Source organism: Nuphar pumila, chromosome 2, assembly GCF_984573655.1.
Source record: "Nuphar pumila chromosome 2, dmNupPumi1.hap1.1, whole genome shotgun sequence".
In the NCBI taxonomy this organism is placed as follows: Eukaryota; Viridiplantae; Streptophyta; class Magnoliopsida; order Nymphaeales; family Nymphaeaceae; genus Nuphar; species Nuphar pumila.
The window spans coordinates 33,289,028-33,316,268 of NC_143250.1; the positions used below are offsets into that span (position 1 = coordinate 33,289,028).

Here is a 27,241-nt window from a genome sequence, read left to right on the forward strand (position 1 = left end):
CAATTTCTGGGGTCAGGAATCGGAAATCCCCAAATCGGAGATTATCAGACACCAAGAATCAGAAACCCCCAATTTTCTTGGATGACTTTATACTTAGAATCAAAAGTCCCAGAACCTGGGGTCATCCGATACGTCAAACAGAAATCCCCACCCCAAGATTGGGTTTCTTGTTTTTTTTTTCTTTTCAGAAAATAAAATAAGACATTAATCAAAATTTACGTTTGACAAAGCTATAGGGGTTTTCCCCAAATCTTGAATTACGCAATACTAAGATCGTAAACCCCCAATCTAGGGTCATCCAACATTGCCATCCGAAAACCCCAAATTCTGGGGTTATCCGTTACCACAATCGTAACAATTCCCCAGATTCTGTTTATATTGGTTTTTTTTTTTCTGCAGTCGGTTCCACAAGGTTTCAAAGAAACCGAAACCCCCATTCAATTAAAATGGGATTTTCGACAGTCGATGACCTTGCCGGTCTCTAACAAGGCAGTCGAAATGCCCGATTACTCACATGAATCTTTCAGCAGCCATGAACCCCATCTGGAAAACCCCGATCGTGCGATAACAGGGTTTTCTCACTAGACCATCCCAATCACAACAAGATGCAATCAATACCAACAAAAAAGGAAATACAGAAACCTACCTTTTTTCGGCGACTGGAGGAGCACAGGAGGTGGCCGACGCTGCTGCTCGTGATCTCAGTAGCGTCGTGCGTCCCTGGTCGTGCGATGACTGTGATGGAGCCGGTTCCGGTGGCCTTGCAGGCACGCACGAAAACGAGAGAGAGAGCGTGAGAGAAAGAGGGCGAGAGGAAGATGAGAGCAGGGGGAAAGAAGGGCGAGACTCCCCTCTTTAACGAACCAAAAATCTCCATCCCTCCGAGAAAGATGGAGTCAGTTACGCTTTCTGTAACGTCCCCCTCCCCTTTCGATCTTGCAAGAATCGTGCCCTAGGCGCAATTCTTGTTTTCGTGTGTTTTATAAAACAAAGCCCGGGTCCGGGTCCGAACCGTGACCCGCAATGCCGGATCCACTCTAACATAGATTCGGGTCGGCTTTATAGTGTTGGATCCATCCTAACATGGATCCGGGTTGACAGTGAACTGTCAGATCCACATGGGTCCACATGGATCCTGGTAATGGATCCATAAATTGGATCTGGTTGGCTCCAATGTGGGTCCAAACCCCAATTACCCAAATCTTTTATTATATATTCTTTTGGATCTGGGTAACGGATTTCAGGCCCAAAACCTTAAAATTCGCAGATATTACACTTCTCTTGTAACAAATTCTAAGGGAACTCGAGTGGTTCCATCCAGGTGACCTAAGAGACCTTGGCTCCTTATGAAAGGTATGATTTGTCTCTTCCAAATCAATAAGTTTGAGGTGTTTAACTTTTCGGAAACGAGTTGATTAAGAAAACTTGAAGAGAGACTCGATTGAGAAGAATAAGAATCCATGGAGAAAGGAAAGGTAACAAGAGTGTTCACAAAGTGCTCAATCTTCTGCCAGTAAGATTTGTTGATCACCCCCTTTTTTTTGCAGCTGTGTAAACCTTAAAACTGGCGATCAGAGACTGTCAGATTTAAAGGGAATCAGAAATAAGTTTTCTCTTACACTTTTATAAGATTGGAGATTAACGTAATGAAAGTTGAAAATTTTCACACATGGAACAAAAAATTAATCTGAATATACTAAGTGTTTTTCAGATAAAAATGTGGGTACCACCTGCGACAGTGAGAGGAGACTTATTTTAAAGATGAGACACTTAAAAAAGAGGTGAGAATCGGATTAAAAACAAACTATTGTCACTCAGCAAATACGAACAACAAAGAGGGCTTAATTTCTCAGATCTGAATACGTAGAGGGGAATGCACAAGAAGTGAAACACATCTGGTGCACCAGGTTTGAAAATACAGGCGAAAAGAGGAAAGGATGAATCGTGAGTGAAAAGGTGGGTCGATTCACGTGAACGAGTGAATCAACTTCAGTGATTCATGTCGTTACGTGAATCAACTTTAGTAGAATTTCCCTTTTGCGACACTTAGGGTTTGCATGAACAAGGGTTCACGTGAATATCAGACCCTCGTGGGACGTGAATTCACTAGCAAGAGAATAGAAAAGAGGTGGAGGAACGAGAAAAAGAACCGAAGAAGAGTAGAAGGCAGGAGATAGTGGAGACCTCAAATCTTTGGTCGATCGGTTGCACCTTCGGAAGCCTCTTCAACCCTAGATGGACCTTGGCTCTGATACCATGTTAGAATCTTCACAGGAACTGCGTTGAGAAAGAGAAAAGGAATAGAAGAAGAAAGGGGTTGCGGCTGTCACGATTTCAATATGTGAAATCGTGACCTAAAGAGGGTATATTAATATGTACAATATGGGTCCGGGTCTGGTATAATATCCAGACCCAGAATGAAATAAAACAATATAAAGTTGTATATAAAAGCTATACAGGTGGATTCGGGTCTGATATGATATCCAGACCCAAAACACCACTTTATCATTAATCTCTTCCTTGATGTCCCTTCCACAATATGGAAATCTTGGATGGCGGTCATGGGAGACCGTGAGTATACTAAAACTCCGTGTGCGATTGTGCCCCTGAACTCGATATTGTAAACTCTATAAATTTATAGTGGTTTAAAAAAAAAGGATTGGATCAGGGTCGGATGTCGACTAACTAATCGACATCTCGCCCCCCTCCCCCTGTTGGTCTATTTAAACCCCCCAGGGGGGGTCTTTTTTTACAAAACCCGACACCCTCGACTCCCTCACATCTCTCTCCCTCGTCGAAAAACAAACCCGACACCCCCTCGACCTTCATCTTTCCTCGAATCTCTCTCTCTCTCCCTCTCTCTCTCTCTCTCTCTCTCCCTGCTAAACCCCCTGCTCCGCCTCGCTCTTCTCTGCTAACCTCGCCGAAACCTCCACGCGAGAGCTCGCCATGAGTCTCTCTCCTCTTTGCTTACCTCCTCTCTCTCTCAATCTCTCTCCTCTCTCTCTCTTGCTCCACCGTGAGGAGCTGTGGCACCCCTCGGGTGCCGTCCTCCCTCTTCCTGTTTTCTTTTCTCCACCGTGAACAACTTTGAACGATTGTCCAAAACATGAATCATAGGGTGGATAGGTTGACTTAGGAAAACACCAACCTAGGACGATCTGGTAACATGATGAAATGTCGTCAATGCTATCAAGCTCACCCGGGTCAAATGTGCCCTCGAGATCCTGTTAATTGTATCTTCTGTGGTGAGGTAGGCCATTCTGTGGAAGAATGCCATCTTAAACAGGGTCATGACAAGAGGTAGCTGGCCGCGCAAGGCTTTGAGGATGAAGCTTCATCCGTAAGAGGTTCTCCTGTTATACTTGGACTGGTTGAACACTCAACAGACTCAATGGGGACACGAGGCGACAGGCCGCCCAACTACTCGCCAAACTCACCACATTATACGCCAATGTCCCCCTACGTGCTTGGATCACCTACTGCACTCCGACCTTACCCCCCTCTCCTCCACACAAGGTTAGGCACACGAGTATTGCGAGGAGCAGTGTTAGGCAGTACTCAAACCATTCTTAGGGGGCGTAGACAATGTAAGGATTTTAGTGCTTTTTGTAGAGTCGGTGAACTCTTATTCGACAGGTTTTAACCTTTTGTAAAATCAATCAACGGAGCTGGGTTTTTGTAAAGTGTTTTGTATTATATAAATAAATATTGTTTTACTTGTTTACCATAATTACTTTAAATCCCGACTTACCTGTCCTTTGGTGTGAATAAAGTATGACACAAAGTATAAATGGCGAATCACTTGACGAATGGTCTGAACAACGGGGATTTGTCATGGATTCCCTCACCACCCTGGCCAACACAATTCAAAGTCAAGTTCATGTTGAGTCTGCAATTACTGAGGCAAACCATCATCAAGGCATAATCACTTATGATTTTTTTTTGAAACTAGATCCTCTGACCTTCACTGGCAAGGCTGATCCTGAGCTTGTCGAAAACTGGGTCGAGGAGACCGATCGAGCTTTTCAAGTACTGTTGGTACCTATAGAGAAAAAAAACTGTTTTCGGTATTTATAGGCTTAAGGACAACGCCCAAAAATGGTGGGACGCGACCCAGGGTATCCATTTCCCCAAAGCGACAATTATTCCTTGGGAAGTTTTCCATGAAGCCTTTCTAGCAAACTATTTTCCCTCACATGCACGAGACAAAAATAAGATAGAATTCCTGGAGTTATGCCAAGGTAACTCAAGTCTGGTGGATTACAGCACGAGATTTCAGAACTTGGAACGATACTGCTCCAGCCTATTCGAAGATGATCGCGAGCAGGCCGAAAAATTCATTTGGAGACTCAAGTAATGACTCCGTCATCGGGTCCTGACCAATATGCCCTGAACTTTCTCTGCACCTGTTGCGACAACCACCATTTTAAACGATGATTGGTAGCGAGTTAAGGGTAGACAAGACAAAAAGTTTTCTGGTAATGGTGGGGGCAACAAACGACAACCTGTTGATGGGAAGATGCAAAGACCCCCATTCAAGAAGCAAAATCAAGATAGAGGAATCGAGCCACAACAACAACAAAATCAATCACTGCAACTATGTTCATATTGGACAACCATGCCCCCGAGACACTGGAGGCTATCTATATTGCGGAAAAATGAGGCATTACGCCTGAGAATGTCACAAGAAGATGACAGATTGACAAAGACGAACCACATGTGAAGCTCAGTAGCAACAACAACAACAACAACAACAACAACAACAACCTCAGCAACAACCGCAAAAAGTAGTGGCAGGCCGTGTCTATGCCACCATGACCGAACAAGTAGAAAATAGTAAGTAGATACTCAAATAGTTATAGGTTAAGACTTTTTTATTGATACGGTAACATTGCGAATTTTGTCAAACAAAATTAAATCAATGAAATCACGTATAAATTTTGTTCAACCAAGTGGTTAGCCCAAAGCTTTTCCCAAGAACTCATTGTGAGTTGTCTTGATCACTTTAAGAGCTTATGGGTTTGGGTTTACACATAGAGTATGTGCATCCTCGTTGACCCCGATTAACTTAGATTACGATACTTGCAGATAACCTTTGAAGGAAATTTTGAGAACGAAATTCTTTTAAGAGGGGTAGAATGTAAACTCTGTAAATTTATAGGGTTTTTAAAAAAAATGGATTGGATCCAAGATGTTGACCCCCCCCCCCCCCGTTGGTCTATTTAAACCCCCCGGGGAGGGTTTTTTTTTTTTACAAAACCCGACACCCTCGACTCCCTTCCGTCGCTCTCCCTTGTCGGAAAATAAACCCGACACCCCCCGACCCTCGTCTCTCCTCGAATCTCTCTCTCTCTCTTTCTCTCTCTCCCTGCTAAACCCCCCACCCCACCTCTCTCTTCTCTGCTAACCTCGCTGGAACCTCCATGCAGGAGCTCGTCGTCTCTCTCCCCTTTGCATACCTCCTCTCGCTAGAGCTCACCGATAAGTCCTCTCACTCTTAATCTCTCTGCTCTCTCTTTCTTGCTCCACGATGAGGAGCTGCGACACCCCTCGGGTGCCGCCCTCTCTCTTCCTGTTTTCTTTTCTCGTCGGCAACCCAGAGCCACCAGCAGCAGCCAAAGGCTGTTGTTGCCCTTTTTCTGGTGGGGCGGCCCACTCCTTCCCCTCCTACCGTCACCTTTCCCTTGTTTCCGCCTCTGCCTCGCCACCAGTGGCGGGCAGGGGCCTTCGGCTCTGTGCTAGCCCTCTTCCCTTTTCCCCCCTACTCATTTGGTTGGGAGACAGGCGCCACTGTTCCTGTCCTCCCATTTTTTTCCCTCCTGCCTTTCTTCCTCTCTTGGATAGGAACCAAGCCTGGCTCGGTTGTGGGCTGGCCAATACCTACGACAGTGGCCCAACCACGCAGGGTAGGCTCGACTGAGCTGAGCTCGATTAAAATCGAGCCCAACTCGGGTTTTCCCTTTTTTTAGGATCGAGTCCAACCGAGACTGGCACGGTTGTGTCCAACCGAGCCCGGCTCGGCCAAGGGCTGGCAGTGGCCCAACCACCTTATGACCCAGACATGCCCCCTTTTTTCCGTCTTTGGCTGTCCTGACAGCTGACTCACCCTCCCCCTTCCTCCTCTGTTGGTCGAAAGGCAGGCGCCTGCCTCTTCCGCTTTTATGGTAGTCGAGCGGCTCTCGAACCGTCGCCACCACCAAGTCGGGTGGGCCCCACGACTGTTGCCTTTAGCACAGTGAAAGCATGGTGGGCCCCGCTGCCATTGTCGCAACCGCCTCATGGTTTGTGTTTCACCTCGGATACGCCGAGTCTGACTCAATTTCACTGAGCCAGCTCAGTGGGACCCTGCCAGCCTTCCCTCGGGCTGCCTTGACAGGCACAACTAGGCTGAGCTCGACTAGCATCGAGCCCGACTCAGTCCGGTCGACTCGAACTGGGTTCGGGTTCAAGCCCTGCGACACAAACATCACTTATTCTGTTAAATTAAGTTTGTTACATCATTCTTTATGCATCACAATAAAATCCTTTTTTTTAGTGCTTTGTATAGGCACAACGGATGAGACACGCTTATCGAGGCATGCACCTTTAAGAACCTACGCTCAGAATCGTCAGAGATTCGGACTATCTCCGAGGTAGGGGAAAATTGCATATGAGAACAATGTCAGAATACTTTTAACATATTCACATCTGAGTTTTCTTCTGGAACCAACATAACAAAAAGGCCTCGACTACATGGCCTTTGGTGATACATACGTCAGGTCATTTTTTTTTGTATCCGGGATGACTCGGATATTTTCCAGCCTAAGGCACAAGATATTGAAATTTTCAAATGTTGTCTAGGTTTCTTTTTGAGAAATCAATATCTTTCTCATCGTAGTGGTACTATCAAACATGCATGACATGTTAGTACGATGATGATTGGACTGGAGGTTTAGGGTAACCTCGTAATGTGAAAATGTATGGTGATTAAAAAAATCACATAAATGGAGATTATCGCCTTCACAAGCAAGATGCTTGATTTGGTTAGCATGTAGAATGAGTCGTCAGTTCAAATAACACTTGATATACCCATTCGTCTCTTTGGTTCTCTCAAGACAGAGAATGAGATGCTTCAAAAACTCTGATGGACAAGTTGTTAACAACTACGCTCATCGAGTAGCAATGACTCGGTGTCCCTGGTCATCGGGGTTAGGGGACTGGGCTGCCAAATATTGTCCTAGGTGGTAGATCTCATTGGCTTTTGCAGATGTTCAGATGCATCCCTTGCCATTTATGCCTCTTAGGAATTCTCTATCGGTCAATAGGCCATTCCCTTAGGAGCAGACTCAGCTAGTTGTCCAGAGTGCTAAAATATATAAGAATAATAAACCCTCGGAACAGTCTCAGTTGTTTCTACGTTTATCCTGTGCGCACTCACAGGTCAATAATTATCGAAACGAGATTACCGTGCTCATTTTTACTTATTCTGAAACTATATGTGAAATAATGCATATTCTGATTTTTGATATCTATGCACCTATCAGGCTTTTATAAGTCAAATCCGTTTTATGGGATATAGATGATGATTAGGTTGATGCAGCAGGTGATGGTGCGATGACGTGATGATATCAAGAACCCACTCTCTCTTTGTTATTTCACTCTTGAGCAAGTTTTGTGATTTTGTATAAGGGTTTCTTTTGAAATACTTCATTTTGTTTAAACTTTAATTATCAAAAACCTTTTTTTGAATCTATGTGGTTTCAATGATTGTATGGCGATACAAATCAATTGTGTAAGGGAATGTTCGCCTGTAATGCGCTCAAGGTTCGCTGACTTGTTCTTTCAAACATTGTTTTTCACTTAACTACCATTTTAAATTATGAAAAAAGATTGATTGTAAAGTTTCAATTTTTTTCTAAAAGTTTACAAGTTCGGGATTTTGGGGTGTTACAGATGTGGTGGTTCACCTCCCAACCACGGTTTTAGAGAGATTTAACCACTTTGCCTGGGGGTGTTGTTGACTCAGCTGTAGTTATTGGTATACCAAGACAAGAAAGTGACGTCAATGGTGGAGGATTTTCATTGATGTCTAAACATTAGGTGATGATTCCTAATGCTTTGATGGAAGGTGAGGATTTCTGTCGATTGAGGGACAAGTGTGGAACCCGGTTATGAAATACAAATTGTGTGTTAAGTTACAACTGAGAACCTAACTTGAACTTCAGAAATTTGTGTCCGTTTTGAGTATTCGTGACTTTAAGTTAATGTGAAAATTAAATTTGTGTGCATTTAATAGGGACATGCATGCAAAAACAACTTTGATAAATAATTTAATAATTCTGAAATTTATGCGTGAATTTGTTTATGCTATTTTCTTTACTGTTTGGATTTTTAGAAAAATTCTTATGAGGACTTTAGTTCTTACTCGTTTTCTTAAAACTGTTTTGGATGCTCAGTGATGTCTTAGGCTGGCTAGCTGGAGGCTATGAGAGTTGTGACTGGTTTTTGGTTTTTGACAAGATGACTCGCATGATATTTATATAAACGATTTTTTTTTAATGTTTGACATATTTGACTTTTTGATAAATAAATAAAGTTTGATTTATTTCTTCATTTGATTCAATGCACGGTATGATTTGTGGTTTGGTATATTAAATCTGTGATGCCCTGGATTCTTGGGTGAGTTTTCGCAATTGTTTAAAAAATAAAATGTAACTATTTTTACGAGGGTCAGTTGGCGTCCTTACATAAGATATTCTAACAGGTGAACACCATTTAGAAAAACCTGATAGGATATTATCGGTGATATTAAGCCGTTTTTCATTAGAACAATGTTGGAACTCTTTCATGTCTAATTTACTTCCTAATGCTTTTTAGTTTGCATCATGATGTTCATGCTACGATCTCTTTATAACTTTATATGCAGCCAACATTTCAGAGTTCTTATGCCTCTCTTCTTTATCATTCTATACGTTCTTAAAACTTTTTGAGACTTGCTGTTAAGTGGGTCTGAATTGAGAATCTTTTCAAATGCTATGTGACAGGATCTCTTATCCGCATTGTTTCATATAACATTCTGGCCCAGGTAATCTATTTTCACACTTGATTGTTGCATGCTGTTTTAAACAACTAATACATGTCAAGGGCATGGCATGCATCTATGATTAATTCATATGGTGACAATAATTACACATTGATGATATCTGTACTTGATTGTCAATGGAATTGCAAACTGAGAAATGAGAATAGTATCTATATTTTCTGAATTTAGGTACAAAAATCCTTAGTTAACCATTTAACTTCCTCTTTCTATTTCTTCACTCTGTGATTTATATCTTGTGTGCCTGCATTTTCCAATCATAATGTCAACTTGGTAGTCTATTACAAGAATTGCTCATGAAACAACATTCTAGCTATTGTTTGATCCTGGGAGTGCAGGCTTGCTTATGCAGATAATGTTGGTCTCCTGTAAAGTTAAATAGCTTGCTTATTGTCATGTAATGGCCTATTGGTTGCATTTACATGAATTACATATTTGTCTAATGGCGAAAATATGTGATTCCTCGTTCATAGTTTCATGAACACATATTTAAAGTGAAAATAAACTGATTTTCCCTTGGTTGTGTTTGCATAAATACTGCATAGGATGACAGCTAGCACATATATAATTGCTATTATTGACCTAGTGCAAAGCTATTAGCACTATTCTTTTATTTGTGTAGAAGCATGATGCTTGTTATGCTCTGTCACATAGACATACCGTATTGGCAGCCGTACCCATGTCGACACGGCTTGACATGGGTGCTGGTACCGGACGCAGCACGAGTATGTTCTGGTCCAGGTCCGGTCCAACTTTGACCCAATCCGACTTTTTTTTTTGTTTCTCGAGCGAAAGACAAGGAAGAAGAAGAAGAGAAGGAAGAAGAAGAAAAAAAAAGAAAGAGGAAGAAATATAGAGAGAGGGAGACTCAAAACCCTTTCCTTCTCACCCTCGGCGGAGAGAGAGAGAGAGAGAGAGAGAGAGAGAGAGAGAGAGAGAGAGAGAGAGAGAGAGAGAGAGAAACCCTGAGAGAGAGAAAGAGCAAAAATGAGAGAGAGAAAGAGGGAGAAAAAAATGAGAGATAACCTACCTCCGCTCCTCCTTTTCTTCTTCTTCCCGCTGTAGAGAGAGAGAGAGAGAGAGAGAGAGAGAGAGAGAGAGAGAGAGAGAGAGTTACGCCCTTCCCTTTTTATAAGGTAGGTTTGGATATGGATCTTAATATAGATCCATATCCAAACCCTCTATCTTATATATATATATATATATATATCCGTGTCCCCGTACCCTTATTTTTTGAAATTGCCGTGTCGTACCCTCCGTACCCGTACCCATGTGACATAGCTGTTTTGAATGGAGGATTTGTGTGCTCGATACATTGGCATAGGAGATTCTTCAAGCAAAATGAGAGCGATTCTTTCAATAAACACACTTGAACTAATGAATAAGCTCTTTTTCTTATCTCCAACCTGCAAAGGTGATGATGAAAAACCACTGTTTTCAATGAGATAATTAAATGTAAATATCCGCCTAGATGTGTATGGGTGTATGCGTGTGTGCGCCTTTGCTTGTATGTGCATGTGGGCATGTGTGTGTGTGCGTGCACACATTACATGCTCTTATCTATTTTAGTGCATAGAATTTTCTGATTGACAGAAAATCCCAATTTAAGTGTGGCATATATGTGTAGGAAGGATTTTAATTTCTTGCAAATCTATAAAGATTAGATGGCTATTTAATTGATTGATAGAAAGGGTACAAGGGGTTGTTTGAAGTGAGAGATCAACAAGCCAAATGACCAGCTGCTGTGGGATAAATGTCTGTCCATCTCACCATACCATGGGCTAAAAGTAGTGAAGAGTTTTCTTACAGCTTGTTAGGAGCATTCATTTACTCCAAGGATGGTGCTGTTTCCACGTAGTTTTGTTGTGTAAAGTGACTCTAGTGTGGATATTGAAACTTGGTTGAGTTAATAGACTTTTAAAGCTAATGATTGTGCTTTTATACTACTAGCTTAATCTAAATGAGAATAAGCTAAATTTCTATGTCAAACGGGTGCTGGTACAGAGGATATGCTATCCGAATGTCTAAAAATATGTGTGTGGAGGTGCACACTAACAAACACACACACATCCAACTAAAGTTAGAATTTTTCTGCAGGTAATGTTTCTTCAATACCTAACCAAAGGGCTATTGTGGTGCAGATAAAAAGGCTGTTGTAGCTTCTGAGCAATGGAATGGATTTTTGGAATTTCTCAAACTAAATAGCACTGTCAAAAACCATTAAAGGGACACCCAAAGATTTAGATATTGTATGGAGCATTTGAAATACAAAAAAGTACCATTTGGATCAGGTTTCCAAAGTAGTAGAAAATGAATCTACCAACCCACCAATGATTTGTGTAACGACCCCAAATTCACCCTCGAAAATATATATATATTTTTAAGTGAATGACGCCAGGATTAATTTACGGTCTTGCTCCAACCGGAATAAGCTCTAGGGAGTCAGCTTGTGCGCAAATGCTATCTTTTATTAGCCCACTAGAAATGAGTTCGAAAAAGAGACACCAAAGAGAAGATCCCTTTGTCAAAACAAAAACAAAATACAATTTTTTTTTCAATGTGGAAAACATCTCATGGATCTGAGGTCTATCACATATTTACTTACCATCACACTAACCATTCATTTGAAACCACAATTTAAAATGAAAACGATTTAAACCATAATTAAACTTAATAAACTTTAACTTTTAGTTCACAAGTTTAAATCAATCCCAAACGTTTAGAACCCAACCACCAATCATAAATCACACAATCTCCATCTAGCCAGTTCTGCCATCACATTGCTTAGTTAAGTCTGAGCCTCACCATCTAAAACATGTTAAATTAACGGGTAAAAACTCATAGTTCTCGTACGAAATCTCACATTACCCATCAGTAAAGGATAAAGCATAAATCAAACATATATTTTAGAAAACATTCATGCATATATAACAATTTAAATATGCTTGCACACAAACGAATTTTAACATACTTTCATTATCACATGATACAAGAATCAATGCGTATACGATGCATGAACCAATGCAAATTGCATGAGTAGCTTTTATCTTATTGTTGACACTTGCTTTTGAATGCATGTGCATACCACTTGCAAATAAAGTTTCCTCTTGACCCCTCGGTGGGTACTGTCACTGGCAAAATCCTGAAGTCCAAGGTAGTTCTTAGAGTATTTTAACCACACACAATTGCATTTTATTAACTGAGTCCCACACATGTACCTCGACTGACGTCGGGCATCCTCACCCTAGCTGGAACATCGGGACATCTACACCCGGATGTCGGGACGACAAGGGCATCCATACCCTCTGATGCCACTTCTTGGTATACCAATACGCTAACAGGTGAAGCCAACCCTCTCCGACCCCAGGCCAAAATGGTGAAAACGTCTTCTACTGCCGTGGTTGGAAACATGGACCTCAATATCAGGTTTTTGGAGAAAACAATACTACGAAGTTTAGTACCACGCTGTCTCCCACAACATCATCCTTCCAAAGATCCTACGACACACGGAGGGCAACCAAGGAGAAATTAAGTACATTGTTTAAGCATCTTTTACTTCTTAAATATTCATTGTTCTCATCACCCATAACACATCTGGATCCACAATATTTATAGCACATCATCATGCTATATGAACTCCATATTGGCTCAAACATGCACATCATCATGCATCATTTGATTGGCCAATTCCAGCTCGATCGTAACAGTGTACCATTGTGTGCTAACAAGTGCAATTAATCATACGCATCATAACACAACATAAATAATGCATCTACATGATTATTACATAACTAATGCACTATTACATAACCTCACTTAGGCTAACATGTAGCTCAACCATAAGTCACAATAAAAATGTGGTTCCTCACTTGAACCGTTTTATGCACATAAGCAAACATTTCACATCATGCGGCATTTACAAACCACATATCATAACTACATGCTACACATGATCATCACAAGTACATATATAACATCACATCATGCTATACATTACCATCATGTTGCACAAACAAGATTTGGTCCACACATAGAACCCTCACATGCATGCAATTCAACACATCATATGCAATTAGGCCAAAACAATTTACATGCAAAACTGTAAAAACAAAATTTTTGTTTGTCAGTTTAAATTCTGTCATGCATTGCACCGAATGAAATAAATTCTGAAATTTTTACTGTAAATACATATATATGTTAGTTGTCTACAGGAAGAAACCCTGACTTAAACTCATTTCGGATTAGGAAATAAAAATTCTAGAACCACCGACTATTTTCTGTTCACAGAACAACCTTGCTCGGTTCGAATTTTCCAAAGAAACATTAGTCAACTCTAAAAAAATCAGAACTAAACTTCTTTCCCGCAGAGAATTAAAAATCATACATTGTAGTCTATTTATGTTTTTTGACGGATTGCTTTTCAGAAATTTTAGGTTCTGGAACTATATTGCGTGATTTTTAATTCTCAAACCATAATGAATCAACACACAAGATTTTTATGTGTTCTTCAGTATACGAACTAACACACATAAAAATCTCAATCATAAATCTTGAATATATTGAAAGAAATAAATTTTACAAAACCGTGCAGCCTACACAGAATTTCTGTTGAGACAGAAATTCTAGGTCGACTTGCAGAGGTCGTATCTCCCAACCAGGAACTCAAATAAGCCCATTTTTTTTTTGGGATTGCTCCTACGTGTCCAAACACATACAATGTGCTTTACTTACTCGAACACAAACTACTTGCCTAGACAATCCATCAAACACTTAGTGTGCACTAGCACAACAAGCAATGCTATTCACCCTAGCAAGCACAAATCAATATTCCACTTCAAACACAACATGCGATCTCCAACATATGATTCAAACTAACCACAATCAGTCGCTCAAGCAATTCATCAAGCACATGCACAAGTATGCTCCAAACTCCAAAGCTTTAGCATATAAAACTCAAACACAAATACCTTCTGTAACGACCCCAACTCATACCTTTGAAAAATGCGGTTTTTTTTTTTTTAGAGTCGCGGAAAACTTCCCAGAGACCTGGGGTCCCTACAGTTCCAATTTCAGTTGGATAACCACACACCACAAACCAACTTACATTTATCATTCATAACCAACCAACTGAACTATTTTATTAATGAATCAATAAAAGTCATATTTAATGTCAAAAGTGAAATATCAAATTTGCAGGAAATAAGAAGAACTAAAAGAAAACACAAATAGAGCCACGCTGTCCGTAAGTGAAGCCGTCTGAAACAAATGTGGCCCTCGTATCCCCTCAGAAGCGAGTCTATTTCACTGATCACCTGTGTCTGGGAAAAACCAATAAAATAAGAGGGTCAGAAATTCGAAGAATTCTGCGTACAGGTTTCCCTAATTAATCAAATAAGAAAAAGAGCATAAATAAGATCCATGTAATATTTTAGAAGGATACAATTATAACCAAATTATAAGGCAATTAACCAGTTATGCAACAATAAAATAAACAATAAGCATGAGGGAACACTAAGTGAGTAACCGTGATTATAGTTTAATCAATAAAGACATTTGAATGTAAGGGAGATTAGCATCATGCAATGATCAATGTATAACAACCAAATAAATAGGTAAACATGCATGAACTAATGCAGAGCAAGAATATGCATGGTTTATGTGCAATGCATGGACCATTTATTATCTTTCATTTAAGCTTTCTTCTTTCCATATGCATGTCTTATTAAATGCACACAATCTTTAAGTTCCTCTTTTTAATTTACCATTGCCCGCAGATACACCAAACGGGTACAGTCCCCGAGGTCAAGTAAGGTTCCCGGGGCAGCTTAACACACAATTTGTATTTTATTACCGGGTTCCACACTTAGCCCTCGACCGATATCAGGAAACAACACCATCCATCGGAACCTTGGAAAACAGCATCCAAAGTCGGGGACACCAGGGAAAACAGCATCCACTGGCGCCACTTTCTTGGTATACCAAAACAAACTCACAGCTGTGACAAACACACCACTCCCAGGTAAAGTGGCAGATTCTCCCTAAAATCGTGGCCAGGAGAAGAACCTCAATATCGGGTTCAGGAGCAACAAAACGCACACGGAGTTTTTGTATCCTCACGGTTTCCCCTAAACCGCAATATCCAAGATTCCCACGCTAAAGCAGGGACATCAAGGAGAAAGTGAATTACACTGTTCTTTATTTTCTTTTATCTGGTTATTAATTCATTTCTTTTACACTTGCAAATTTACATGCAAAATTAATAACATATGCTTGCACATCAGCATGCTAAGCTTTTCACGGGACCACCGGCCATGACAACATAGAACAGTGCAGTAAAACATTAATATCACCTTTGATTTGTTGTAATGCATCAAAATAACTAAATCAGAGAACAACTGGTTCTCGAGGCTCACCCAGCCCCTGATGATCCAATTGGCCATCAATGCATTCATAAGCAAAAATCATCAATCGCGTGCCTCCACGCATTATTTTTCACATGCTTTTCAGTGCTCATTCGTGTATACAAATTTTTGGAGCATAAAACAATAAATTTATAAACATATGCATGAGTTCGCACATATACAAGTTAAAGATGCATGCTTCCATTAAATGCTTTCATTCCATACACATGCTCATATCCCATGTATGATTTTATTTAGCCTATGCATTCATGTCAATGCATGCTTTAACATACATGTTCATGTCACATACACACTTTGATGGAATTACACATCTTAATCAGCATGTGAACCTTCAAGTGGTGGTGCACGTGTCAATACATCAAGTTAGTATGCGATATGCATAAGAGGTAGCTTTGCAGCAAATACTTTGATTTTAGCTTAATGTGTGAGGTGCAGGGAAACAAAACATGTCATGCTCTTACACACATAGGTCTGAATATCAGGTAAGCATAAATATGAAGATTTCAAGAACTGAACCTTACACAAGCTAATCTAACTCAGCCTAAAATATTTTAGTTTAAGCCTTGGCAAACAGCCTGCATGATAACAACCGAAAACATTTACATGTTTAGCTAAATTATGATAACACCCCTAACGTTTGTGTCATACAGATTACATGGGTGTATTCCTAACAATCTTTGCACGTCCATATGCCTCTTAATCACCTTGTAAATAGGTATGACAGGATGCATGACATAAATCCCTTATGCTACTAAGAAATTTAACAATTATGAAGCAAATGACCACTTACACATGAATATTTATAAAAAGAACAATATAACCATGCAAAGCTGGACTAACACAGGTGTAATGTAGTCTTATTTGAGAAGCAATGACCCAGCCAACCCGATCAGCTGGGTTTGGCACACAACCAACATAAAGACCAAAGAAAAATTTCAGAACATGAAGGATGCTTATGCATAATTAGACAAGGAAATCCCCTCAAAACTCCACGTAAATGTATATAACCATTGACAAAAGTTCAGAATCACTTTAATTACATGCTTGTGTTAAATAACACCTACTGGACCACTCATAGTTATAATAGAACCCCCCCATATGAAGATGATAAATAGATCTATATGCATCTTAAACAATAAAATGAAGGTATTAGCAAGAAGGCATAATTTAAATCCTACGGATGCTCATTAAGTATGATAAACATGCATATCTAGATGAAACAGTCACTGTAACTTGCTAGGGTATAGAGCTTATGACAACAATCTCTCCATTACCAAAACCACAGATCACGCTTTGTACCGAATACATGAAATAAAAAGAATCAGTATATCCTGTCATAACAGGATCCTACCATGTGTGTATCCCATTACATCACATTCTTGGCAGACCTTACTCATACGTACCCTAAGTCCATTATGCAACAAGGGATTCAAACTAACAGGTGAACAAACAAATAAGGTTTTAGTATGTTGAAACACCTCAAATCGTGAACCCATACAAGTATATTGAGACATGCTAAAAAAAATCTGAATAGCTTTAAATTGGAATCAGGGTAAATCCACAAATTTGGACATCATACAACAAGGAAAATCAATGTATTCATAACCTAATCATGAACTCCCAACAAAACAATTGATACCCAACTTATATTAAATCACCGCTCTAATTTAAAAATCAGTTTTACACCCAGGAACCCGATTCTTAATGGTTTCAAAAAGCCATCCTGAAACCCTAACCCATTCGAGCTGAAACTTCCCTTGCTTGCTGAAAATAACTCCTTCTCAAGGAGCACGTGAAAAACTCGCACTTTAACTCCCTGTGATTCGTCCCACCGAAAGCCAAAAACCACAGAATATCAAAATGAGATTTCCCCAAATTTTTTACATAAGATCCAGTTTATACCCCCTTTCTCACCCGATTTCAAAAGAGAGAGCCCGTACCTTTTTTGAAGAATTTTCCGGCGAACTCTCCGGCGATCGAAGGTTGCAGTCGCGTCCCTTGCGGCTGCTGTGACAGGGGTACCCACCGTAGCCGCGGTGGCTGTTGATGGCTGCTGTTTTCCGGCGACCTCCACCTCCCCAAAGCACTCCCACATAGACCGAAAGAGAGAGGGACGAGGGAAGAGAGAAAGAGAGAGACGCGGAAAGAGAGAAACGAGGGAAGGGAGAAAGAGAAAGATGAGGGAAGAGGGTGAGACCCCCTCTTCCATCTCCCTTTTTATTGCCGACCCCCCCCCCCCCCCCCCCCCCCCCCCCCTTCATGCAAGATGGGTGGGGATCGGTTACGCCAGCCGACCCCACCCCTCTTCCTTCCTATCTGGTAGCAGCAGGAATCGTGCCCTAGGCACGATTCTTGCTGTTCCCTTTTTTTAAAACCCTGCAGCCCGATATAGGGTTTTAAAAACCCTATCGGGTTATGGATCCGGGTCGGGTTCAACCTGGGTCCAAGAGCTTTCTTGCCTTTAAATTAAAATATATATTTTTTCGTAACCTACCTGCTACAGGGGACATGACTCGGGTCCGAACCCGGGACCCGGTGCATGTTCACCTGATTACTAGGGTCCACAAGTTTGGACCCGCAACCCATTGCAAAGTGGATCCATAGCAGAGTTACCGGAAACGCCTATAGAATAGGGGAAGCGCGCTTCCCCGGGACGCGTTTCGGAAGCGCGAAACGCAGCGCTTCCGAAACGCGAGGGGAAGCGCAGGTTCAATTGAGGAAGCGCGTCCCCCTTTAAAGGGAAGCGCGTCCCCCTTTAAAGGGGTACGCGTACCTCTTTAAAGGGGTACGCGTACCTCTTTAAAGTGGTACGCGTACCCCTTTAAAGGGAAGCGCGTCCCCCTTTAAAGGGGTACGCGTATCCCTTTAAAGGGGGACGCGTACCCCTTTAAAGGGGGACGCTATTATGGAAAGGTCGTGTTTGCCCTTAAATTTTTTTTTTTTTAAACATGAATATATTTTTTACCGAGGTTAAAATGGGTATTTTATAAAACCCGTGAAAAAATAAAATCAAAAGGGGCTTAGGGTTTTGTTTTTTCACGCGTTCCGACTCCTCTCTCTCTCTCTCTCTCTCTCAGTCTCTCTCGAGTTTTCGGCGAGCTCCGAGTTCCGGCGACCTCAAAAAATTCCGGTGGCCTCCACCGACTTCCGAAGATGAAGATGTTCACCTTCAGGTACGCTATCCCCCTCTCTCACGCTCTGTCACTCTCTCTATCTCTCTGTCGTGCGAGCTCCCCTCCAGTCAGCAACACTCTCGGTGTAGATCTATCGCAGGGTTTTTTTTTCAGGGTGTATATCAGGGTTCCTCTGTCTCCACCCGGCACCAGCACCAGCACCATGAAGAAGAAGTGCGAAACATGGGGGGTGCCCTTGCCTCAGCCACCAGCAGCCATGAGAGAGGAAGAGAGAGTCCACGGACAGAGGTCATGACCTTTGTCTTAGCCATTTAAAGACCACTGACCAACTTGGTGTGGGTCTGAACTCTGAAGACTCTGAACCAGACTGAGTCGACCAAGGCCACTCAGTCCAGGTCTGGCGGGTTTGCACCCAGACCAACTTGATCTGGGTGTGACCCAAACCGAGTGTGGTCAAAAGAAAAAAATAATAAAAATAAAAACAAAAAAATATGGAAAATTGAGGCAATGACTATTTTCTTCATGGTGCTGGTGCTGGTGCCGGGTGGAGACAGAGGAACACCCTCTATCTTCCGCCCCCTCTTTTCCTCACAGTGGGCGATAGGGACAGAGGGTGGCCCTATGTCCTCCCCCCTTTCTCCCTTTTTTCAGACGATGTTGACAACCACTGTGGTTTTTGACTCGTCTATTTCTCATAACTATCAAGGGTTTTTTTGTTCCTGTAGATCAAGGGTTTGTTTGTAGTTTTTTTAGTTTCTGATTCATTATCGCAGCCGTTTTTTTTATTCATTCTGCATGAAGCAGTGGGTTGTTTTTTATTGTCTCCATGATACTAGTCTATTGATAGCGTAAGAAATGTAATATTAACTTCTTATCTAAACAGATGGTATGCATTCGTCACAAAACTTTTCTGATATAGCTGGCTGCTGGATTGTTAATTTGCATTGGCCATTATGTGTTGTAGCTTCTTATTTAACTCTTCAGTTGTTTATGATATGATGGTGATAGTGTATGTGGAAGTTCATTTTATACTTCATCAGTTGGCAAAGAAAATCAGTGCACCGGATGGGGTGGAAGTATCATTAGAGATAACATGATATTGTTGATGGTTTTAATGATCTTAACTATTCTACACTGATGAATAATTTTTTTGCTAATTGGTGTATAACGGGTATAATATGCAATATTATTGTTTTATTGGAGAGCATTTGAGTGTGCTGTTCCCACATTTTAAAAGCTATTTCTTCAGTCCGACGTACAGTGAGAGGCTGAGAGCTGCTGGAGGATGTGAGCTGGTACAAATAGTAAATGAACATTATCATGAAGAAGATAACCGTAATGATTTAGAACCTCAGTTCTAAGTCTATTGTCTCAGAGATCAATGTTTGCCAAGGCTGGTAGCACTTTAATGTTCTCCATTTGTGCAAAATTAAGTTGATGGGTACTTGGAGAATTTCCCAATGAGTCGGGTATTGAACTTTAGTGGAGTCCTGAAAGAAAACTGGATTTATATGTTCTTGATCTGATTTAGCAGTTCAATCAAACTATTCTCTCTCTCTATATTCTCAGTTATTTATGTTGCTTGTTTCTTATTAGAACTTGAAGTGCCTGTTTGAGTATTTAGTTCAGTGATAGTAAGATTGCACGTAATTTCCCCCCCTTTTTTAGCTTAGTCTTTTGTTTACATCCCCATGCTTTGTGTTCTTCACTCTCCATTATTTACTGTTAATAATAGCTTTTTTTAAGTGTTTTAGGTTGATTCTGATACTTTTATGATGCAGATATATTTGCATGTTCTTTGCTTCATTAATGACCATCTCAAGCTATGATCACGATAATTCTGATGACGATGACGATTCTTTGTACAATTTGGAGCATGAATCATCTAGTGGTGTTGGGAAGGGCGAGAAGAGATCTTCTGCTTGTCCATATCAGTTTCAGGACCGAAACGAAAATTTTTTTGATGAGGAAGATGAAGAAGAATATGACTTGGATGACTACTATTTTGAAGATGACCAAGATGATGAACCGCCTAGCATGCATAAAACAACAGTGCTATGGCGCCATGTATTGAAACAAAAGAAGAGTGGGCAAGGAAAGCAAGGTGGAACCCAAGTTTTTATGTGCAGGCACTGCAAAAATATTTATCATGGGTCATATACTCGAGTTTTTGCACATCTCATGGGATCTCCAAAGGGACAAAGTGTTGGGATTGCCTTTTGCCCTGAAGTTGCAAAAAATGCAGAATTGGCAAAAAAAATTAAGAGGCAAGTTCGTCGAGTGGAGGTTTCATCAAGTGCATTTGAGTTGAGGAGATCAAGAATTGATACTCCGAAGAAGCCTATTAGTATGACTACATCATCTAGTGGAAGCCAAAAAACAGTTGATATTCGTGATACCTTTAAAAAGGTAGAAAGAGATGATGTAGATCACAAAATTATCAGATTTTTGTGTGCAAATGGCATACCTTTCAATGTGCTTCGATCACCATATTGGGAAGAGATGATATCTGCAGTTAGTAAAGTGCCCGGATATAAACCCCCATCATATGAAAAAGCGCGAACAACGTTGCTTGACAGTGAGAAAGAGTGTGTTCACAGGGAGTTAAATGAATTTCGAGAAAAGTTTGAGGAGTTTGGAGTTTCCATTATCTCAGACGGTTGGACAAATATCAAGAACAAACACTTGATAAATATACTTGCCTCAAACTGTTTTGGTTCGATGTTCTTATATGCAAGCGATTTTTCTAATGTGCAACAGTCAGCTGCAAACATTGCCGAGTTTTTGAAGACGGGATTTAAACTTGTGGGGCCTTCTAATGTAGTGCAAGTGATTACAGACAATGCAGCAAATTGCAAGTTAGCAGGTGAAGAATTAAAACAAACGTACAAGTATATTTTTTGGTCACCTTGTGTTGTGCACACACTTAATTTGATCTTCAAGGATTTGGCACATAAGTTTCATTGGTTGGGAGAAACATATTTGCAGAGTAAAGAAATTGTGAAGTATATCACAAATCATTCAAAAGCACTAGCAATCTTTAGAAGCAATGAAAAATTAGAATTAATAAAGATTGCAAAAACAAGGTTTGCTTCACATTATACTACTTTGAAACGCTTGCTTGATGTGAGGGAGAGCTTAAGGCTCACAGTAATTTCAGATAGATGGAGTGATTGGAAGCAATCATGCACAGATGAAATTATGAAAAAAAGGGCTTTTACAACAGAAACAACTGTTCTTGATGAAGAATATTGGGATTCTGTACGTTTAGCATTATTGATTACAAAACCCATCTACAAGATGATTAAATTTTGTGATCAGGAAGGCCCTATAATTGGTGAAGTGTATGAAGGCATGGACAACATGTTGGGGGAAATCAAAGACAATCTAAAAGGACAACCAGATTTATATGAAAAGATTCATAAGATTGTCTCAAATAGATGGGACAGAATGAATGTGCCTCTCCATAGTCTAGCCCACATGCTTACTCCAAAATATTACGAGTCGGAGTATCTCAAAATCCCAGCAGCAGGAGGGGTCAAACGAGTTTCTCCTGGTAAAAAATTAATTCTATCTATTTAATAAAGTTTAAAGTTAAATGATTTAATTATTTTATTATTTCATTTGCATTTCTCTTGTTATAGTTACTAAACATTTTTTTTTGCAGAAAAGGATAATGATATCTTAGACGGTGCAATGCTTGCGCTTGAAGTCATATCTTCTGGAAATGAAGAGTTATCTACACTTTATAGGTCACAACTTATGGCTTTTTCATCAAGAAGTGGAAGATTTAGCCGAAATGCAGCACGAATAGATGCACTGAATCCTACAATGTCAGTGCTTAATTGGTGGCGTTTTTATGGTGGTGATACACCGGAGTTGAGAGCATTAGCCATTAAGGTTTTATCTCAACCTATTAGCACATCTTCTGCAGAAAGAGTGTGGAGCACCTATAGTTACATTCACAATGTTAAAAGAAATAGGCTCAATGAAGATCGTGCTGATACCTTAGTGTATATTCATTCCAATCTTCGATTGATTGACAGGTATAATTAAACTGTGTTGTACTTTTGTTTTGGTATTTTTTTTTCTCTTTTTTTATCATTGATTGTTTATTAGCATTCATATTTTATATTCTTGTTATAAAAGGTGCAACAATCGCTATAAAGAAGGGCCTAGTCGAAAATGGGATATCAATCCAGAACTTCCTATTGTAGAAGAAAATACGTTGAGATTAGAGGATATGCGATGGAGAGATTTGGATGATAGTGCACAACAATCAAGCACTATTTCCAAATCCAAACATAAAGATGCACAACCAAGAGCTCCATTACCTCCAATAATTATACGTACAAATGAAGTTCAAGAGGATACAAATCAATCCATCAGAGCTAGTAGAACTGCAGATATACAAGAGCGACCATCAGTTCCTCATGGTCGGATTGATCGTTTCTTTAGCCGGAGACCTAGGCAAGGTATGTTGATATTGTGTTTTTTATATTTTAAATTATGGTTTTTGAACATTTTAACTTTTTAACGTATTCATTATAGGAAATGAAGGAAGGAGCAGAAGACATGGACGTGGAGGACAAGATGCACGTGATGATGCAGAAAGTTCGCGATCTATTGCTGACTTGAAGGGGAAGAGAAAGATGACAGATTAATGAACTCTTGAATTATTATTTTTTTTTTATGATGTAGTTGGAGTTGTCCAACTTAAAAACTTTTATGTTACTTTTTTGTCATGGTCTTATAATATTTTTTTGGTATACTTTTATTTTGAATCTTGCATGATGAAGTGAAGTAGTGGATTATGTTAATTTTAAGGTTAGACTTAGAGTTTAGAACATTGTAGCTTATAATTTATAATTTAGAAATTTATAGTTTCTTAGGTCGCTTCCGGTTCGCTTCCTATGTCGCTTCCGAGACGCTTCCTATGTCGCTTCCGAGACGCTTCCCGGTTCGCTCCTAAGTGGTCCCACGCTTCCCGCTTCCTAAATTTTTGAAAGTGCCTCGCTTCCCGCTTCCGCTTCCCGTATCGCTTCCCGCTCCCGCTTCCTCGACTGGCAACTCTGATCCATAGGCTGGGTCGAAATGGATCCAACTATGGATCCCTTGCATATTTTTATTAATCTTTTTATTGATTTATTAAATTACACATATATATATGTATATATTTCAAATATGATATAATTTACATATGGATCCTTTATGGATCTTGGATCCGAAATATGGATCCCACGCCCATCTTTAGAAAAATACCTATTAATTTCAGATAAATGTAAACAATTAATGAAAGATTCGAGTTTATTACACCTTCAAAGAGCTTCAAACCTCAACTCAATTTTTAAATCAGTCCAGCATCACAAAAAACACATCGAGGAAACCATAAATCCACAACTGCCACCTCTTGTTCCACAATCCCAAACTTTGAAATACACTCAAACCAACACATATTTTCACCAAACAAGGGTTCCAATACCTTTCTATATAAAAAAGTGGAACCAAACTCTTAGAATCTCCTCTTCAGCATGCGTTGAGAGAAATGGAAAGGAATAGAAGAGGAAGAGGCTGCGGCTGTCACGATTTCAATAATGAAATCGTGACCTAAGGACTGTATTAATATTTGAGTGTACATTGTGGGTTCGGGTCTGGTATAATATCCAGACCCGAAATAAAAGAAAAAATACAAAGCTATACATGAATGGACTCGGGTCTGGTATAAGATCCAGACCCGAAACACACACACACACACACACACACTTTTTTCACCCCCTCTCAAGTTGATCATGGTTCTGAACCATGAACAACTTGCCTTTAAGCATCCAAAAATGATCTTTTGTCAAGCCCTTGGTAAAAAAGTCTGCAACTTGTCTTTCGGTGTTAACAAATTCAGGCTCAATCTCTTTTTCTTCAACCTTTTGTATCAAAAAATGTTGGTCGATCTCAATATGCTTAGCGCGAGTACTGGATTGAATGACATATTGAGAGTACTTTGATTGTCACACAACAAGGTTGACGGAGAGATCTTTTCTCCCACTTCAATTAGTAAATGCCTAACACGTGACTTCAACAGTAGCGGCAACCATGGATCCATACTCAGCTTCAGTGCTTGATCTAGCAACAACCTTTTATTTTCTACTACTCCAAGAGACTAGGTTTCTCCCAATAAAAACACAATATCCCGACGTAGACCTTCGCTCATCAGGATCTCCTGCCCAGTTTCCATCACAATATACAGTAAGTTCACGCACATTCTTACCAGACGACTGTGGGGAATATACCAAGCCATCTCCAATGGTCCCTTTCAGATATATGAGTATTCTCTTAACTGCCTCCATATGTCCAGTACGTGGTGCATGCATAAATTGAGATACTTGATTGACTAAATAAACAATATCAGGTCGAGTAAATGTGAGATACTGCAACATTCCTATTAGACTGCGGTATCTGGTGTATCTGGTGGGTTCCTCATACAGGTCTCCATGATGAGTACTTAATTTTTGGTGGAGCACACTAGGAGTTGCTAAAGGTTTGCAATCTTTCATACCTGCCTTGCTGAGAACATCTATCGTACACTTGTGCTGAGTGAGAGTCAAGCCATGAGCCTGACTATCGACTTCTACGCTAAGAAAATAGCGCAAGACTTCGAGATCTTTCATTTTGAACCTCTGTCCTAATAGGTCTTTTACTTCTTTGATGTTATCCTCAGAGTTTCCTGTGATAACTATATCATCAACATAAATTAACAATAGAGTGATCACATTCTGACTTCTAAAAATAAATAGTGAGTGATCCAGTAGGGAGCGTGAGAATCCATGCTTCTGAATCTCAAGGGAGAAGCTGTCAAACCAAGAGCGAGATGCTTGTTTTAGGCCATAGATAACTCTTTTTAGCCTGCACACATGTGTTTTACAATTTTGTTCTTGATATCCAGGGGGTTGTTCCATGTAGACTTCCTCCTTCAAATCCCCATGTAAGAAGGCATTCTTAACATCAAGCTGACTCAACTTCCATCCATGTTTAACGGCCAGTGAAAGAACAATTTGAATTGTTCCCATTCTCACCACTGGACTGAATGTCTCATCATAGTCTTGTCCTGCTTCTTGAGTGAATCCTTTTGCAACCAGTCTCGCCTTATATCGTTCAACGGTTCCATCTAGTTTGTACTTTATTTTGTAGACCCATTTACATCCAAAAATATTTCTGTCAGGTGGTCTGGGGACGATTTCCTAGGTTCCACATTCATGTAAGGCTTGCATTTCATCATTCATGGCTTCTACCCATTTGGTAGAAGTAACTGCCTGATAGTACATGATAGGTTCATCTTCCTTATTCAAAGCAGTTAAGAAGAGCTGAAAGTCCAAGGAGAAATTGTTATAACTGACCCACCTATCAATAGGATGTCGCATGCGATTGGATCTTCTAACCTCAAGAGTATGAGAGGAAGTAGGTGCAGTTGTTGAGGTGTCATTTGAAAGATGTGGTGCTATAGTTATCTGTCTAGAATAGCAAATGCCCTTGTATCTGCCCGGTACGAATGAAATTTCTTCCCCATCCTGTAATCCTGATGTGCCAATAGTCTCAGACATTTCTTCTTCCTTCTATCCACAATCTGGAGAGCAAACTTCATTGGAACTAGCAAAAAGTTCTGAATTCAGCCAAGGATAATAAACTTCGGTGGTGGTAGAGGGCATATCTGTTGTGCCAGTTTTGTGATCAAAATTGTGTTCATCAAAGCTGACATTTCTTGAGATTCTGATACGTCGGTTAACAGGATCATAACATCTATATCCTTTGTAGTCTTCGGCCTATCCTACAAATCTACACTTTTGAGCCTTATCCTGAAACTTGTCTCTTAGGGACCGATCAATATGCACATAACAAACACATCCGAAAACACGCAAATCATGATAACTAGGATGAGCTCCAAAAAGACAGTAATAGGGAGACTTATTTTCTAGAACAACCATAGGCAATCTATTTATCACATGTACGACAGAATGAAAAGCTTCTGTCCACAGATTAATGGGAAGATTGCTATCATGGAGCATACTCATGGCACTTTCAACGATATGCCTGTGTTTTCGCTCAGCAATTCCATTTTATTGAGGGGTATGTGGGTAGGACACCCTTCTTCCTATCCCATTATTTTGAAGAAAAGAATTAAAGTCATTAGATGAGAACTCCCCACCTCCATCACATTGGAAGAATTGGATGAACTCAGATAATTGATTTTTAACTAAGGAAAGAAAGTTTTTGAACAAAAGGAAAACTTTCGACTTATTTTTTATGAAATATATCTAGGTGTATCGAGAGTAGCTATCAATAAAGATTAGATAGTATCTGCTCTCAGATCCAGAGGCAGCTGGGGCAGGTCCCCATATATCAGAACATATTACCTCAAAAGGCTTTGAAGCTCTTATTAATAGAATGGGAAGGCAATACATGACTTTTGCATAAAAGACAACTGGAACACTTTTGACTTTTCTCATCCATATTGAGACTTTCTTTTGGAATGAGATTATTAGAAACAAGTTTTTCAATAAAATGACTACCACAATGTCCTAATCGACTATGCTACAAGGAAGGCTTATTACATT

The 27,241-nt window shown here is 40.1% G+C and overlaps 1 protein-coding gene and 1 long non-coding RNA gene across 10 annotated transcripts in view; both read left to right on the forward strand.

Moving 5' to 3' along the window:
• Positions 1-27,241, forward strand: part of LOC149845205 (DNAse I-like superfamily protein) — a 184,252-nt gene that overhangs the window by 15,362 nt on the left and 141,649 nt on the right. For all 9 annotated transcript variants that reach the window (XR_016430180.1, XR_016430179.1, XM_089995602.1 and 6 more), the window contains exon 3: positions 9,027-9,067. Coding sequence is in view for 7 of the 9 variants with exons in the window: in XM_089995602.1 (XP_089851728.1) it covers positions 9,027-9,067 (41 nt within the window). In the remaining 2 variants the exon portion in view is untranslated. The remainder of the gene's footprint in view (positions 1-9,026; positions 9,068-27,241) is intronic.
• LOC149845206 (uncharacterized) lies at positions 21,602-23,691 on the forward strand. Its single transcript, XR_016430181.1, has 2 exons — positions 21,602-22,194; positions 22,306-23,691. It is a non-coding gene; the product is annotated as an uncharacterized LOC149845206 (long non-coding RNA).